This window comes from Neomonachus schauinslandi, chromosome 6 (assembly GCF_002201575.2).
Source record: "Neomonachus schauinslandi chromosome 6, ASM220157v2, whole genome shotgun sequence".
NCBI lineage: Eukaryota > Metazoa > Chordata > Mammalia > Carnivora > Phocidae > Neomonachus > Neomonachus schauinslandi.
The window spans coordinates 33,245,203-33,264,075 of record NC_058408.1 but is presented as its reverse complement, the minus strand read 5'-3'; the positions used below and the strand labels follow the sequence as shown (position 1 = coordinate 33,264,075).

Below are 18,873 nucleotides of genomic sequence, written 5' to 3'. Positions count from 1 at the left end.
AGCTTACTTGGAATAAGGGTCTTTTCAGCTGTAATTAAGGTAACACTCTCAAGGTGAAATCAGATTTTTGAAAGGTATTTAAAAATTGTTTACTTCCTTGATATATTCTATTTAAAATCAATTGATATTTGTAATGCTACTGCTTTTGGCATAAATATTTATATATATATTTCCTTTTCTTTCTGTGGATTGCTTTTGTTTAGTGTTTTATAAGGAGGTTTTAACAGTGTGATTGGGGGAATAAAATTTCTAAGTAAAAAAGAAAAAAAAAAAACTGGTGGCACCTGGGTGGCTCAGTCGTTAAGCGTCTGCCTTCGGCTCAGGTCATGATCCCAGGGTCCTGGGATCGAGCCCCGCATCGGGCTCCCTGCTCCGCGGGAAGCCTGCTTCTCCCTCACCCACTCCCCCTGCTTGTGTTCTCTCTCTCGCTGTGTATCTCTCTCTGTCAAATAAATAAACAAAATCTTTAAAAAAAAAAAGAAAAAAAAACTAAGATCGTCCTGGATTACCAGGGTGGGCCCTAAATACAATGATAGGTGGTATCTATAAGAGAAAGGACAGAGACATTTGATACACAGAGACACAGGGGAGAAGGCCATGTGAAGACAGAGGCAGGGATTGGAATGATGTGTCTACAAGCCAAGGAATGCCAGGAGCCACCAGAAGCTGAGAGAGGCAAAGGATTCTCCTTTAGAGTCATAGGAGGGAATGCAGCCCTGCCAACACCTTGATTTCAGACTTTTAGCCCTCAGATTTGTGAAAGAACACCTTTCTGTTGTTTTAAGCCATTTAGTTTGTGGTAATTTTATGGCAGCCCTAGGAAATTACTGACCATTCTCATTTTGATGCTAAGCCAGATATTTAAGAACAATGACAAAACAGACTAAGCCATTGAGCAGCTTTGTCTAAGCAGCTATGTCTTATTAGTGAAAGGGTAGATTGCGTGCTGCATATTTTGAATAGAGTCTGTACTCAACTATCTCCTTTTTGGAGGAGACTGCTTCTATTTGCCCATTCAATATGCACGGCTGGTGGCCTAGGCAACTTCATTTAAAGAAACCTCACTGGATTCTAATATAACCATCCAGCTGGAATGGGAGGGACACCAAAGAAAGGTTAAAGGCCTTTCATCATGTGTTGCTTTTTCTCATTGGCTTGCTTTTCTCTCTCATGTGGTATTCCAAATCTGGTGCCACATTCCCAGTATACTCCCGCTTCCACCTTGGGAAGGCCTACAGTCAGGCCTTAAGAACCAGGTGACCTCCAGTCTTTAGGAAGAAAAAGCCTCTTCGTTTTTTGTACTCTTCCTTGAGCTGATCTTTTCTTGCTTCTAACTCTCAGAATGGAAAAGTTCAAGGACAAAGATTAAGGTGGGGCTCAGAAGCCAGGTGACAAATGGGCATACTTTGAGTCAAGGTCTTAAGCTACCAAGGTCGAGTCTTTTTGGTTACTTAGCCTATTTAGCATAGGACTAGCTAAAGCCTTAGCTAAATAATATCCATATTGCCAGTTTGATCCTTTGCATGCCCATGAACTTGTGGGGGGTGTATATCAGTTACCCTGGCATTGGTTAGTGTTCATACCAGTTGTTCTCCAGTCCTCTCCAAAGAAAACGTATTTCTTCTTGATTTATACACAATGCTTACTACTTTCCCCTCACCCTTCCCTCTCTCCTCTTACCCCACTCTGTTCGCCACTGCGCCAGCAAGAAGAGTTATTCACATCTTACTATTCAAACACAGCTTGGCACTGCTGGACTCATCTGTTTTAGCTATGGCATGCAACTCCGATACTTTCACTTATGACGATGTTAAACTCACAAACAAACACCATAATCTTATGGAAATATGAAGGATCTTGGCCAGATGTTCTGAATCCATTCGGGGTACATGGGTACTAACCAGCAGGACCAGCAGGTTCACAGCGAGGGGCAGGGCCGCTCCAAATGCCCCTCCCTTGACCGTCACTTGTACAGTGGATGGTGCTCTCCCCGATGAGGTTGAAGGTCATCCCTCTGGCTGGGTGGTGGTCACACGTGTAAGTAATTTCCTTTCCATGGGGAATGTTTCCCTGAGAAGTTCCGGTGTGGTGCCCATTAAGGATAGAGGGAGGATGTGGACAAAAGATTTCTAGAAAAAACACAAGTGTTCTAAGTTACATTAAAATGTTTATATTTTAGGGACGCCTGGGTGGCTCAGTTGGTTAAGCAGCTGCCTTCAGCTCAGGTCATGATCCCAGGGTCCTGGGATCAAGTCCCGCATCGGGCTCCCTGCTAAGCAGGGAGCCTGCTTCTCCCTCTGCCTGCCACTCCTCCTGCTTGTGATCTTTCTCTCTCTCTGACAAATAAATAAATAAAATCTTTAAAATAAAAAAAAATGTTTATATTTTAATCTGAGTTGATTCCACAATTATGGGATGTGCTGTGACTGTGTTGCCAATTAAATAATTAACTCTCAAAAGAGTATAAACCACAAAATAAATATATTAGGTCTCTGTTGAGATGCTTCTGAATGAAATGACACTGAAATCAAAGCCCAGAAGGGACTTAATCATCCTGAACTCTTCGGAGAGTTAAGATTTCTGGATAATTGAGAGCTCATTCTTTTAAAATAGACAACAGTCTTCTTAATCCCAATGAGAAGAAAATCAACCATTTAATAAGAAAATTATCCATCAATTCAACAGGAATTTTTTGAGGACCTACTCTTTATCAAGTACTATTTTAAGCACAAGATAGAGGAAATCTTTTTTGACATCAAGGATCTTCACCCCAGAGAGATCTTTCAAAATATATTATATATTTACTATTTGTCTATCACTGATTTAATCTTTTCTTGATGACTCGAGGCTGTTATGCTCAAAAACAAAATGGATGGTTATAGTAATGCCATCACAATGAGTGAAACATCCCACTGGTCCTATGCACGATCCAGAAGATGCAGAAATGTTATGACTTTTGAGATATTTATTAGTTTTTACAGGTTTTTTTCTCATTGTGGAAATACACATTTCTTCTTTTGAGCTAACTGTCTGGAGATATTCCTTTCCCTTTCTGATTTGATCTGTATTTGGGAGAGGATACCGCAGCTTGAAAGAATTATGAACAATCAAAAGGTGGAATAGCTTAACCAATGTTTACAGTCTAGTGAGTGATGTGGGTTCATGGGAGTATTTTTATTTCTGTCCTTCATACTTCTTAACTATATTCCAGGAAAGTTAAGGTTTTCAAATAGCTGACTTCCAGATATGAAGGATGTAATTATTGAGTTTCATTATATAAATCAATACAAAATTTCCAAACGACTTCAGAGCAAAATATTCATGTGAAAGCATTTATTATAAACATGTATGTTTCAATAGCTATGATCAGAAGATGAAGCAACATCCTGTTTGATTTCATGAAGAAATAAATTGGCAGATTGAATATATTAGTAGTGTTTCTGTATTTAACACATTATATTTCTGTCCTCTTAAAAACAATTATAAACAACAGGAAAGCAAGGTCCTAGTCTGTCTTCTTTACAGGTGTATTCCCAATATCGAATTATTTTATGGCATTACCCTATTTTTTTGGTAAAAACACTTGGTATTATCTGAAATAGTCTATGTGTTTGCTTGCCATTATTTTTAAAGATTTAGTTATTTCAAGGGAGAGAGAGAGAGAGAGCACAAACAGGAAAGGCAGAGGGAGAAGGAAAGAGACTCTCAAGCAGACTCTGAGCTCAGCTCTGAGCTTGATGTGGGGCTTGATCCCATGACCCTGAAACAGACCAGAGCCAAAACCAAGAGTCTGACGCTTAACTGACCTTGCCACCCAGGGGCCCCTGTTTGTTATTTTTTTGTCTTTCCCCCTACACAAGAATATAAACAACATGAAAGCAGGGTCCTAGTCTGTTTTGTTTACAGCTGTATTCCCAGTGTCTAGAAGACTGGTTGGCACATAGCAGGTGCTCAAAACTATTTGGTAAAAGAATGAGGCTAGGAATGAATAGCTGATCGAGACAAAGATAGAAAAGCTATCATTTTTTGACAGGAAAAATGCTTCAGGCTCTAAATTTCCCTCTATCTATGAAGTATTTCTCTCCATTTGTAGCACACATTATGCTTATAAACATTATAAACACATGATGAAACAATCCTTGCAACAAAGAGAGATGTTGATCCAAAGTGAGGATCAATAAAGGGGCAAATATTAGGTAATTTTATAGGCAAAACACATTAAACGAACAAACAAGCAAACAAAACACGGAGGGGGGGGGCCGACCTGAACAGGCATTCTTTGTACTCACGTTCACACACAGGAATACTGTGATTCCAAAGGCTTTCTGTTCCAACCAAGACGCAGTAACTAGCAGAACTGCCCTTTAAATGGAACCTGAGGAACAAAAGTCACAGTGAATGGGTGAGCGCACCATTTCTCCCATTCTGCTGAAATACAGTTTAATGCCTGAGTTAAATCCCAGGGGAAAAGCCCAGCTTGTTGGCTTTCCCAGCTGATAGAGGCTCCGAAATCAAAACATTTGGCAGGATTGTGGTTTCCAGTGAGGATACAGCAATAACAATGGTGTCTGGTTGTCGACCCTCAGGAGGTCATCTGTCCCGCCTGCCCTCGGACAGCTCCCTGTCTGTCTCTGTGTGGAGCTCTGTTCTCTAGGGCACACCATAGCACTTTCCTCTCTAGTGGCTCAGGAGGAAAACGACTCCCAATTCAAGCTGGTCAATCAGAGAAAGTGAGGAAAGACAGCAGAGACTGCTGTTTTTGGCCAAAACTTTTGGAATGCTCCGGAATGATGCCTGTGGCATATCCACATTAGTGATGAGTCAAGCCAAATTATCTAGGACAAATAAGAAAAGGTGAGAAGAGATGATTCTCTGGAGGCCCATCCTCCTAAAACATCTGGCTTATTGTCAGAGCAGCGGCTGCCTGGATTGCCTCCAGGGCTTTGTTGGGTGACAGATATTTGCTGCCTGCCAAGGGACCCTCAGAATATATTGAGGACACCTGCTCTGTCATCCATGATTTTTACCTGTCATCCATGATTTTTAATTTTGCCTGTAAAATTACCTAATCTTTGCTCCTTTGTTGATCTTCACTTTGGATGTGTGTTGGAACATAATACCAAGGTCATTAAGATTCCCAGAAACAGTTCATGACAGAGCGGGGCAAGATGGTGGCAGAGTAATGGACCTCATTTCATCTGGTCCCTTGAATTTAGCTGGATAGCTATCAAACCATTCCAAACACACACGAATTCAACTGAGATGTAAGAAGATTTATCTGGATCTCCACAAGCAGAAAAATGACTACTTTTTACAAGGTAGTAGGTGCAGAACCTTGAATCCTTGGGGGAAACATCTGAAGATAAGCAGAGGGGGAGGAAGCTTCCATAAGCCAGTTGCTGGAAAGTGATATAACACCAGAGCAAAAAAATCGGGACCCTTGGAAATGTACTCTAGTGAAAGGCATCCCCTTCCGAAAAGGGCACAGGGGGCGAATAGGGCAGAATTCTAGGTGGATCACTGTGGTCTCAGGATTCCAGGAGACTCAGAAAGAATGGGGGAGCCTGAACCAATAGAGTGTCCAAGCAGTGGAGCGAAGACACTGGTTATGGTCAGGGAGCCCAGAGGGGACTTTTTGCTCCAGGCACCATAATCTGTGAGTTGAGCCAGTAGGAAGACAGCCCTCTGCCTAAGCACCCTGTAAAGGACTAGAAGGTCCTGGCTGTCTAATATCCTAGAGGAGATATAGAATGGCTTGTGCCCATGACAGGGACAGCTCTCAGGGCAGTGTGGCCCACGAGGAGATGGTGGGGCGGCATGCAGCGTGACCTAGGAGCTATGCACCCTACGAGGGTGCACGCGCGAGCCCAGGGTCACTGGCAGTTGAAGAGTCACAAGGCACCGAGGCGCTCGAGGTTCCCTGTGACTCCCCTGGGAGAGGTGCTGCGGGCATGAATTGCGTGAGTCTGTGGAGTTGGGACATGCCCAGGTGGAGACGGATTGATCTGGAGTATTTGTTGGGGGGGGGGGGGGGGGGAGGTGGACCATGACATTGCGGGGCTGGGCCAGAAATTACCCCACGGCCACGTATGCTCTGACCCTCTAAAGAGAAGCAGAGAAGCAGAAAGAAGCCAGGGAACCAAAGCCATGCAGCCAAACAGCTCACATTGAGCCCATCCCCCTGACAAGGGTTGGGGCAACTCCACCCCGGCAAAGAAGCCTGGGGAGCTGAGCAGCAGGCCCCTCCCCCAGAAGACAGACTGGAAGAACAGGTAAATGATAAGCTTATTTTGCACAAGACTGTAAAACCCCAGGGCCAGGGGAAAATAATATAGGGAGCTCCAGGTGTTCCCTCACAACTCGCTTATACTTCAGGCTAAAATTTTACATTTCTTTTTTAGTTTCTTTTCTTATTCTTTTTTTTTTTTTAATTAACCCTGCTCCTGTTTCAAATAGATTCTTATTTCCCAACCTATGCTTTTAAGTTGTTTCTTAACTTCTTTTTTTTCACATATATGTTTTATAGATTTATGCCCCATACTAGCCCGTTTTTCACTCTATTCAATATTATCTTGAGATATATGTAAGTTCTGATTTCTTTGCAATTTGGGGATATAGTGTCTTCTAACACACAGACCAAAAATCAAGCAGGAATGAGCAGATCACCCTGCTGTGTCCACCCTGAGAGATTATAATCTCTCTCCCTACCCCCGCTCTTTTTTCCCCCTCTTTCTTTTCTCTTTCTTTTTTATTGTTTTGGATTATCTTGGCTTTGGTGGTGTATCTGTGGTAGCTTTTGACCACTTCGTATTTTTTCTAAGGTGCATTTTGCTTGGGTCGTGATTGATATTTTGGACTCTGTACATTCCCTCAAACATCCCTCAACAGAATGACAAGGAGGAACTCCCAACAAAGAAAAGAACCAGAGACAATGTTCTCTGCCACAGATCTAATGGATATGGATATAGGCAAGAAGTCAGAGATAGACTTCAGGGTAGAAATCAGGAAGTCAATAGCTGGGCTTGAGAAAAGCATTAGTGACAATATAGAATCTGTAAGAGCAGAAATGAGATCTAATCAGGCTGAACTTAAAAATGCTATGGATGAGATGCAGTCTAACCTGGATACTCCAACAGTCAAGATAAATGAAGCAGAAGAACAAATTAGATCTAGGAAAGGAAGGAAGCTGAGGAAGATAGAGATAGGCAGCTAGTTGCCCATTGGAACAGACTTAGAGAGACAATGATGCCATGAAATGTTCCAATGTCAGAATTATTGGGATCCCTGAGGGGGTGGAGGGAGAGAGAGAGAGGACTAGAAGGTATATTTGAGCAAATCATAGCTGAGAACTTCCCTAATCTGGGGAAGGGAACAAGCATTCGTGTCCAAGAGGCAGAGAGGACCCCTCCCAAAATCAATAAAAATAGATCAATGCCTCAACATATAATAGTGAAGCTTGCAAATCTTAGAGCCAAGAAAGCTATCCTGAGAACAGCTAGGGGAAAGAGATTTCTTAACATATGGAGGGAGGAACATCAGAATAACATCAGACCTATCCACAGAGACCTGGCAACCCAGAAAGGGCTGGCAAGACATATTCAGGGTAGTAAATGAGAAGAACATGCAGCCAAGAATACTTTATCCAGCAAGGCTGTCATTCAGAACGGACGGAGAGATAAAGAGCATCCAGGACTGGCAGAAACTGAAAGAATCTGTGACCACCAAGCCAGCCCTGCAAGAAATATTAACGGGGATTGTATAAAAGAAGAAAGACCTCAAGAGTAATGTAGACCAGAAATTAACAGAGATAATCTATAGAAACGGGGACTTTACAGGCAGTACAATGACACTAAATTCATATCTTTCAATAGTTACTCTCAACGTGAATGGGCTGAATGCTCCCATCAAAAGGCACAGGGTTTCAGATTGGATAAAAAAGCAGGACCCATCCACATGCTGTCTACAAAAGACTCATTTTGGACCTAAAGACACCTCCAGATTGAAAGCAAGGGCATGGAGAACCATTTATTATGCTAGTGGACCTCAAAAGAGAGCTGGGGTAGCGATTCTCATATCAGACAAATTAGATTTTAAGCCAAACACTGTAGTAAGAGATGTAGAAGGACACTGTATCATACTTAAAGGGTCTAGCCAACAAAGAAATATAATAATTGTAATTATCTATGCCCCCAACACAGGAGCAGCCAACTACATAAACCAACTTTTAACCAAAATAAAGAATCATAATGATAATAATACCTTAGTAGTAGGAGACTTCAACACTCCACTCACAGCATTAGAAAGATCATCTAAGCAGAAGATCAACAAAGAAACAAGAGCTTTGAAGGACACATTGGACCAAATGGACTTTGTAGATATATACAGAACATTCCATCCTAAAACAAAAGAATACTCATTCTTCTCGAGTGCACATGGAACTTTCTCTAGAACAGATCACATACTGGGTCACAAATGAGGTCTGAACTGATACCAAAAGATTGAGATCATTCCCTGCATATTTTCAGACCACAATGCATTGAAACTGGAACTCAACCACAAGGGAAAATTTGGAAGGAATGCAAACACTTGGAGGTTAAAAAGCATCCTGCTAAAGAATGAATGGGTCAACCAGGAAATTAAAGAGGAACTTAAACAATTCATGCAAACCAATGAAAATGAAAACACATTGGTTCAGAACCTATGGGATACTGCAAAGGCAGTCCTCAGAGGGAAGTACATAGGCATCCAAGCGTCTCTCAAAAAATCAGAAAAATCCCAAATGCAAAAGCTAAGCTCATACCTAAAGGATATGGAGAGAGAACAGCAAATAAAGCCTAAACCAAGCAGGAGAATAGAAATAATAAAGATTAGAGCAGAAATCAATGAAATAGAAACTAGAAGAACAGCAGAACAGATCAACGAAATTAGAAGCTGGTTCTTCAAAAGAATTAAAAACATAAATAAAAGTCTGGCCAGACTTATTCAAAAGAAAAGAGAATGGACCCAAATTAATAAAATCATGAATGAAAGGGGAGAAATCACAACCAACACCAAGGAAATAGAGACAATTATTAGAACTTATTACCATCAGCTATATGCCAACAAACTAGGCAATCTGGAAGAAATGGATGCATTCCTGGACACTTATAAACTACGAAGACTGAAACAGGAAGAAATAGATGATCTGAACAGACCAATAACCAGCAAGGAAATTGAAACAGTAATCAAAAACCTCCTAAAAAACGAGAGTCCAGGGCCAGATGGCTTCCCAGGGGAATTCCACCAAACATTTAAAGAAGAAATCATGCCTATTCTACTGAAGCTGTTCCAAAAAATAGAAATGGAAGTAAAACTTCCAAACTCATTTTATGAGGCCAGCGTTACCACGATCCCAAAACCAGACAAAGATCCCATCAAAAAGGAGAATTACAGACCAATATCCCTGATGAGCATGGATGCCCAAATACTCAACAAGATCCTAGCCATTAGGATCCAATAGTACATTAAAAGGATTATTCACCATGACCAGGTGGGGTTTATTCCTGGGATGCAAGGGTGGTTCAACATTCGCAAATCAATCAATGTGATTGATCACATTAACAAAAGAAGAGACAAGAACCATATGATCCTCTCAATTGATGCAGAAAAAGACATTCAACAAAATACAGCAAACTTTCCTGATTAAAACTCTTCAAAATATAGGGATGGAGGGAACATACCTCAATATCATAAAAGCTATCTATAAAAAGCCCACAGCAAATATCATTATCAATGGGGAAAAACTGAGAGCTTTTCCCTTAACGTCAGGAACATGACAGGGATGCCCACGCTCACCACTTTTGTTCAACATAGTACTAGAAGTCCGAGCAACAGCAATCAGACAACAAAAAGAAATGAAAGGCATTGAAATTGGCAAAGAAGTCAAACTATCTCTCTTCACAGATGACATGATACTTTATGTGGAAAAACCTGATAGACTCCACCGCCAAATTACTAGAACTCATACAGCAATTCAGCAACATGGCAGGATACAAAATCAATGCACAGAAATCAGTTGCATTTCTAGACACTAACAATGTGACTGAAGAAAGAGAAATTATGGAATCGATTCCACTTAAAATAACACCAAAAACCATGAGATACCTAGGAATAAACCTAACCAAAGAGGTAAAGGATCTATACTCTAGAAACTACAGGACACATATGAAAGAAATTGAGGAAGACACAAAGAGATGGAAAAACATTCCAAGCTCATGGATTGGAAGAATAAACATTGTGAAAATGTCCGTGTTGCCCAGAGCAATCTACACTTTCCTGCAATCCCTATCAAATCACCATCGACATTTTTCACAGAACTGAAACAAACAATCCTAGAATTTGTATGGAACCAGAAAAGACCCCGAATCACCAGGGGATTGTTGAAAAAGAACACCAAAGCTGGGGGCATCACAATGCCTGATTTCAAGCTATATTACAAAGCTGTGATCATCAAGATAGCATGGTATTGGCATAAAAACAGACGCATAGATCAATGGAACAGAATAGAGACCCCAGAAATGGACCCTCAACTCTATGGTCAACTAATCTTTGACAAATCAGGATGGAATATCCAATGGAAAAAAGACAGTCTCTTCAATAAATGGTGCTGGGAAAATTGGGCAGCCACATGCAGAAGAATGAAACTGGACCGTTTTCTTACACCATACACAAAGATAAACTCAAAATGGATGAAAGACCTAAATGTGAGACAGGAATCCATCAAAATCCTAGAGGAGAACGAAAGCAGTAACCTCTTCGACATTGGCCACGGTGACTTCTTTCAAGACATATCGCTAAAGGCAAGGGAAAGAAAAGCAAAAATGAACTTTTGGGACTTCATCAAGATAAAAAGCTTTTGCACAGGGGTGCCTGGGTGGCTCAGTCGTTAAGCGCCTGCTGTCGGCTCAGGTCATGATCCCAGGGTCCTTGGATCGAGCCCCACATCGGGCTCCCTGCTCAGCGGGAAGCCTGCCTCTCCCTCTCCCACTCCCCCTGCTTGTGTTCCCTCTCTCCCTGTGTCTCTCTCAAATAAATAAATAAATAAAATCTTAAAAAAAAAAAAAGCTTTTGCACAGCAAAGGAAACAATCAACAAAACTAAGAGGCAACTGACAGAATGGGAGAAGATATTTGCAAATGACATTACGGATAAAGGGCTTGTACTCAAGATTTATAAAGAACTTACCAAACTCAACACCCAAAAAACAAATAATCCAGTCAATAAAGGGGCAGAAGACATGAACAGACACTTCTCCAAAGAGGACATACAAATGTCTAACAGACACAAGAATAAATGTTCAACATTAGTAGCCATCAGGGAAATACAAATCAAAACCACATTGAGATACCACCTTACACCAGTCAGAATGGCAAAAATTAACAAGACAGGAAAAAACAAGTATTGGCAGGATGTGGAGAAAGGGGAACCCTCTTACATTGTTGGTGGGAATGCAAACTGGTGCAGCCACTCTGGAAAACAGTATGGCGGTTCCTCAGGACGTTAAAAATAGAGCTACCCTATTACCCAAATTGCACTACTGGGTATTTACCCCAAAGATACAGATGTAGTGAAAAAAAGGGTCACATGCACCCCAATGTTCAGAGCACCAATGTCCACAATAGCCAAACTGTGGAAGGAGCCGAGATGCCCTTCAACAGATGAATGGATAAAGAAGATGTGGTCCATATTTACAATGGAATATTACTCAGCCATTAGGAAGGATGGATACCTACCATTTGCATCGACATGGAGGGAACTGGAGGGGATTATGCTAGATGAAATCAGTCAAGCAGGGAAAGACAATTATCATATGGTTTCACTCATATGTGGAACATAAGGAATAGCGTGGAGGCCCACAGGGGAAGGGAGGGAAAACTGAATGGGAAGAAATCAGAGAGCGAGACAAACCATGAGAGACTCTGGACTCCGGGAACCAAACTGAGGGCTACAGAAGGGAGTGAGGTAGGGGGATAGGGTAACTGGGTGATGGATATTAAGGAGGGCAGGTGTGGTGATGAGCACTGGGTGTTATACGCAACTAATGAATCGTTGAACACTACATCAAAAACTAATAATGTATTATATGTTGGCCAATTGAACATGATAAAAAAAAAGTTCATGACGTTATTGGAAACATGAGCATCAGTCTTCATGTTCCTTCAACACAGACTAATTCTAATTAGATGACATAAAATTGGATTGAAAAATACTCCTATTTACACTTTCGTTCCTATTCCAAATTCCACTATTGATTGGTTTAAAATTGTTTTTTGAAACACTCGTGCATATGACTTATTTAACTTTCTTTGACATACCAACCTTTTTTTTAACAACCACTCTGCAATATTCATCCCTTCATGCCTGCAAATTACTTTTCATTCATACATGTAATGTTTCACCTAAATATTCACGATCTGTTGTTATACTTCTGCTGTTCAACAGTGTATTCAGCGTTTTTCCTTTTCAAGCACCTGTTCATGGTTCTATCCGGTTCCTACCATACTTCCCAATCACTGTTTCAGATATTAGTCTTTTTGGTACTTCTTTTCTGTTAGGCAGCTTGCTTTTTGGATAGATCCCCACTGCCCACCGTGTCGGCATATCAGCATGGAGTACTGAGTCCCCCGTCTCTCTGCCAGGTCACACTCACCCCTCATCACAAACGAAGGACACTTTTGCCCCAAGCTGGAAATTCAGTGGAAAGAGCACACGGCCATTAGGGAGTTGGTCCAGGAAGTCCACACATGATTTCACTAGGAAAACCACCACAACAAGGAAAACAGAAGTAAGATGGCCATGTGAGGACCAAAAAGATGGATCTGCAAATAGATGAAAGTGGGGGCACCTGCACATCTTGGGGCTGCTGGGCTCCAGTCTCCCTGGGGCGTGCAGCGCAGAGAAGCAGCCCCTCGGAGATCATAGCCGGGCTGGCAGCTGTAGAACACTTCGTGCCCGGGGAAGAAATTTGTCTCTTTGCCGGCGGCGCGCTTACCATGCAGAATTTCTGGAGGCGACTGACACACTGCGGAAAGAACAGGTGCCAAGCACCAGTCGGTTATGGGGAAGTGTCTTTTGCTACATTCTAACCCTTCCGAGGAGTTACAGACTCATCATTCAAGGGGAGTGCAGGTGTAACAAAGGAAACCAAATGATACTCCCTCCCCTCCTTTTACTGCTATGGAAGTTCAGAATATGGAAGGGAGGTAGCTAAAGGCCTCACAACTAGAAAGAGGCTGATAATTCAAACTGAGTTCTTCCTGGCGCTAGGTCAAATGTATGGCCAGGCCCCCAGGGGTGCTTTCTTTAGTGCTGGCTAGTCAACATGGAATTATTAGCCCTATTGTAAAGCATTGCCGTGAAGAGTAAATGAGATAAGTCATTTAGAGTGCTTATTGCCCAGCTGACTAAAGAGTGCACCTCAGTTTTCAGGGTATCTGAGAGATACTGAAGCTGGTATTTTGCCCTGAGGATTGCTCAGTATGAGAGTCCCAAACGTCTCCTTCCTCGACTGATTAAGCTCCTGCTTTCAAAATGAAGGCACATATACTTAAGTGCACACTTGCATATGTGCACGCATGTGCGTGCACGCGCACACACACACACACACACATACACACACACTTTCTTAATTTCATGCTTCATCCCCCCACATTGACTGCACGGATCACCATGGATTCTACTCCCAGAACAAACACTGATCTCCTGATCCTCTTGCAACCCATGCCCTTTGTTGGTCCCTTCAAAGCCTCAGTCAGACTCACCCCTAGAGCAGCTTGGCAACTCTGGCCCCCATTTGTTTTGGGCTTGGCATTGCACACTGGAGGGTCCTTTAATGACAAAGCCGGGCTTACAGATAAACCTCACAAATTCATGTAAGGAAAATAAGGTTTTGCTCTCAGATACCCTTATTGCATTTTCAATGTCTGGAGGTGTGCATTTATTAGGTATGATGCACTGAGGGGGGTCGCTGCTCCATACGCCAACGCGATTGTCTTTGCTGGTGCAATGTATTGATGAGTTGCCCACAAGCTCAAACAGCTTTTTCCCTCTCTGTCCAAGATGGCAGCGATAGTTCACCACGGTTCCATATGGAAAAGACTCTGTGTTGGTGCTAAAGAAATTTCCATTGGCGATGGCTGGGGGTGGCCCACAAGGAATAGCTGGGAAAAGAGATGGCAACTTAAATAATAGTGAGTCAAAATAACTAGTCAGAGAAATCAAATGAGTATCACTATTTTTACATTTGTTATTGGTTTTTAATCTTTGTTAACATGCAGACACATTTTTACAAAGTTGTGATTTTGGTGGGCATAATAGCATGCCTTCTGCCTTTCCTACTTATATTATTTCCTATGAGCATAAGCATTTTTTAAAACAATCCCCATTCCTTTCATCTTAGATAGCTCTTTGATCATATTATCACACCATAGTGTACACAGTTTTCTCCTACTCTTTTCCATTTGCCTTCTTAATTTCCATTTTGTTATTAGCTCAGGACAGCTTTCAAAAATTAAAAAGACCCTTGCTAAAAGGAAAATGGAAGGGGAGAGAAACAACACAGATACACTAGAGTAGGAAATAGAATTCAAACATATTTGCATATGTATAAGAAAATTATATGAAACTGTAGACTATATACGTAATGTTAAACATTTTGAAAATCTAAATGATATGAATGGAAATAGAAATTACCAATATTCATTCAAGAAAATATAGAAAGCTAGAATGGATGAAGAAACTTGTCAGAATAGAAAAAATCTTTTACATAAAATTGTTCAAGTCACTTCCAGGTAATACACACTTCCGAATGAAATTTCAAATGTTTCACGAGATATAAAAGATAGAAAACTTACCAACTCATTTTATCAAGCCGATGTTTGATATCACAACATGGTACCCACGTAGAAGTGATCATATATTAGTCCACAAAACACCCTCAATACTTTTGAAAATGTAGAAGGAGGACATAGCACACTATATTACTATAATGCTATATAACTAGAACCAAGTAACTTTATCTAAAACTCCAAAACACTTGAAATTAAAAATAAGATTTCTTGGGGCTCCTGGGTGACTCAGCCAGCTAAGCATCCAACTCTGGGTTTCCACTTGGGTCATGATCTCACAGTCCTGGGACTGAACCCCATGTTGTGTGACGTGCTCAGAGGGGAGTCTGCTTGAGGATTCTCTCTCCCTCCGCCCATTCTCTCCACCCCCGCTCGCTCTCTCCTTAAAAAGTAAATCAATCAGGGGCACCTGGGTGGTAGTCATTAAACGTCTGCCTTTGGCTGGGGTCGTGATCCCCGGGTCCTGGGATCCATCCCCGCGTCGGGCTCCCTGCTCCGCGGGAAGCCTGCTTCTCCCTCTCCCACTCCCCCTGCTTGTGTTCCCTCTCTCGCTGTCTCTCTCTGTCAAATAAATAAATCAAATCTTTAAAAAAATAATAAAAAAAGAAAAAATCAATCAATCTTTAAAACAATAAATGAAAATAAAAATTCTTAAGGAGGCTTCTCCTTCCGGTAAGGGTAATCTTATTAATTTAAATCAGACATCACTCTACCTCCATATCCTCCCCCAAGAAAGACTATAGATGCTAGATAAATTATAAAATGTATCTGTGAGTGCATTAGAAAGCTAATAAACTAGGGACGCATTACTGGGCCATGATCTGACAGGAGATAAAAATCCAGGTGAGAGTCAGGCATGTAGGCTGCTTTTCTGCTGGAAGGTGAGCTGAACCAGGAGGGCACATCTGAGTGGCGAATAGACTTTTGATCATCTCATGGAATCAAGGAACAAAAAGTGGAGTCCAGGTCTTGCAATGTGGAAGCCATGCTAACACCTTCGGATGTGTCCTGGGACCTCAAAGCCATGGGCCCTGGGACTCAAGATTACTGCAGTTGTTCTGCAAGTATGTAGGTGGCCCGGAAAAATAACAGTGTCTGAAACTTAGTGAAAGTGGTCCAACATTGCGCGTGCCCCCACGTTTCTGAAGAAATAACAAGAATCCTTTCTGAAGAAGGTTCGTCATCTAAGACCTTGAATTCATTTCTGCAGAAAGGTTTCCAATAAAATTCCACACATACAGTGAAGGATCACACGGTACTCAAAAGAGATAAAATCACATGAAGAAGAGTCAGCAGAATCACTGACAATAGAAACTGAACCATTAGGGCCCCAGATATTGGAGTTTTTGCTCATGGATTTAAAATAGATTTTTTTTTTAAGATTTCATTTATTTATTTGACAGAGACACAGCGAGAGAGGAACACAAGCAGGGGGAGTGGGAGAGGGAGTTATGTTTCTCTCTTCAAGGACAAAATATACAAAAACTAAATTTTTGGTGAGAACTAGAAACAAAAACAACAGGGCAAATTTTGAAAGGAACCAAATACAAGTTCTTATCATTGTAAAGTACACTTACTGAAATTAAGAACCTGATAGAATTAACAGCAGGTCAGACACAGTTTAATAAAAATCAATGAATTGGAAGCTAAGACAGAAGGAAATACCCAGAATAAAACACAGAGAGACAAAAGAATCAGAAATACAGCAAAAAGAGTAATAGACTTATAGGCTAGAAGGACAAGGCCTACCACATGTGTAAGTGAATTCCCACAATGAGCAGAGAGAGATATCAGAGCATGAACATTTGAAGTAATGACTGAAAATTTTCCAAAACCGATGAAAATCATCATTGAACCACAGATTCAAGAAACCATACAAACTCGAGCAATACAAATACAAAAAAACAACAACAACAAAAACCTTTACCCAGGCACATCATAGTATTATTGTAAAAAATCAAGAGCAATTTGGGAAAAGCAGCCAGAAAAAGAGATGATAACTTTTAAAGAAGCCATACTTAAAAAAATGTTTAAAGAATCTAACGCCAGAGGACCTACAATACAAAAATGCTAAAAGATCATTTTTTTTAGATTGAAGGAAAATGGTGTTATAAAGAACTGATAGAACTGCAATTATGGAGGACGTATAACGGAAATAGTTAACATGCGGATAAGTATAAATAAATACTATTTTTATAAAAACAACAATAATGTCTTTTGAGATACATATAAAACTACAAAAATTAACACAGTGAAGGAGAAACAGGATATGGTCATCTCAATAGATCCACAGTGATAAATTAGAATACACATTCATGATAAATCTTTTAGCAAGTTAACTATAAAAGAGAATTTCCTTAATCAGATAAAGAATATCTCCCAAAAACCTTCAGTAAACAGCACACTTTATATTGACTATCAAAAACTCATTATCAAGGGTGCCTGGGAGGCTCAGCCGGTTAAGCGTCTGCCTTCATTCAGCTCAGGTCATGATCCCAGGGTCCTGGGACTGAGCCCCACATCAGGTTCCCTGCTCAGGAGAGAGCCTACTTCTCCCTCTTCCTCTGCCACTCCCCCTGCTTGTGTTCTCTCTCAAATAAAGAAATAAAAACTCAAAAAAAACCTCATTATCATCTCTTCCACTCAACATTATACTGGAGGTTCTAGCCAATGCAGTCAAGTAAGAGAAATAAATAAAAGATACAAGAAATAAAAGGATTAAAACATAGGATAATTATTTATCAATGACATGATTATGCAGCATATCCAAAAGAATATACGGATAAACTATTGCTTTTATAAGGAAGTTTTGCAAGATTGCTGGATCCAAGGTGAAAGGATTGCATATTTAAGAAACAATTAGGAAATGTTACATTCTCCAATATTACATTTCCATGTTTACATTATTTTCTATAATGTAAATTGGCAAATAGTATTGAGAGAAATTAAAGAAGATTTCAAAAATGGGGAAATATATCGTGTTCATGAATTTAAAACTCAAAAATGGAAATATGTTAATGGCCCATACATTGACCTATGGAGTCAATAGAAAGCCAATCCAAATTTGAGTAGGACTGTTTGTGTGAGAACTGACAGGCTGATTCTAAATTTTATCTGGAAATGCAAAGGGCCAAGAATCACCAAGTAAATCTTGGAAGAAGTGCACGGTCAAAGCCTATATCACCAGATATCAACTCTTAATAAAATGCTATGGTAATGAAAACAGTGTGATAAATCACCAGTGGAACACAACGCCTTGAAATGAGACCCACATATACTGTCACCTGATTTATGAGTATTATACTATTACACTGTGATATACAAGAAATATACAAGGTTTTTCTTAAATGGTTTTTTAAATAAATGATATTATAGCAGCAAAGTTATGATTATTCGTTAACCAATTCCCAGACTTGAGGGCCCATGGATAGATCCAGTGCAGCTCAAATAAATAGGAGATGGGATCTTCTTGAGAAAGCGGGCTGCTACACAGCCAAAACGTATAGCGAAAGTTTCCTCCCACCTTCACCAAAGAGGCTTGAAGCCATTCACCGAAGATTAGATAGAGGAAGCGTTACAAAATTAGAAATAAAGATGAAAATATAGGAATAGGTATAGGTGTATTATCTTTAAATAAAGAGATCCAGCCAGAGTACTGTTTTGTCATCTATTTTTTTCACATAAAAGTATATAATTAACATCTGTATATGTCATTAATTGCATCTCCATGACATCATGTTGTTTGTTTTTTTGTTTTTGTCTTTTTTAGCTGAATAACATTCCACTGTATGGATGCATTTCCTCTCCTTCTCCTTCCTCCTCTTCTTCCTCTGCTTCTTCTCCTTGTCCTTCTTCTTCTTCCTCTCCTTCTCCTCCTCCTCCTCCCCCTCCTCCTCCTTCTTCTTCTTCCTCCTCCTCCTTCCCCTCCTCCTCCTCATCTTCTTTTTTAAGTAGGCTCCTCACCCCATGTGGAGCCCAACATGGCGCT

The 18,873-nt window shown here is 40.7% G+C and overlaps 1 protein-coding gene across 1 annotated transcript in view; it reads right to left on the bottom strand.

Annotated features, from left to right (window-relative positions):
* Window positions 1-18,873, bottom strand: part of LOC110574180 (complement receptor type 1) — a 42,150-nt gene that overhangs the window by 7,837 nt on the left and 15,440 nt on the right. Inside the window, exons 5-9 of the mRNA XM_044916089.1 lie at window positions 13,800-14,198; window positions 12,884-13,060; window positions 12,689-12,791; window positions 4,290-4,375; window positions 1,911-2,129 (exon numbers count right to left, since the gene is read on the bottom strand). Of these exons, the coding sequence (XP_044772024.1) occupies window positions 1,911-2,129; window positions 4,290-4,375; window positions 12,689-12,791; window positions 12,884-13,060; window positions 13,800-14,198 (984 nt within the window). The remainder of the gene's footprint in view (window positions 1-1,910; window positions 2,130-4,289; window positions 4,376-12,688; window positions 12,792-12,883; window positions 13,061-13,799; window positions 14,199-18,873) is intronic.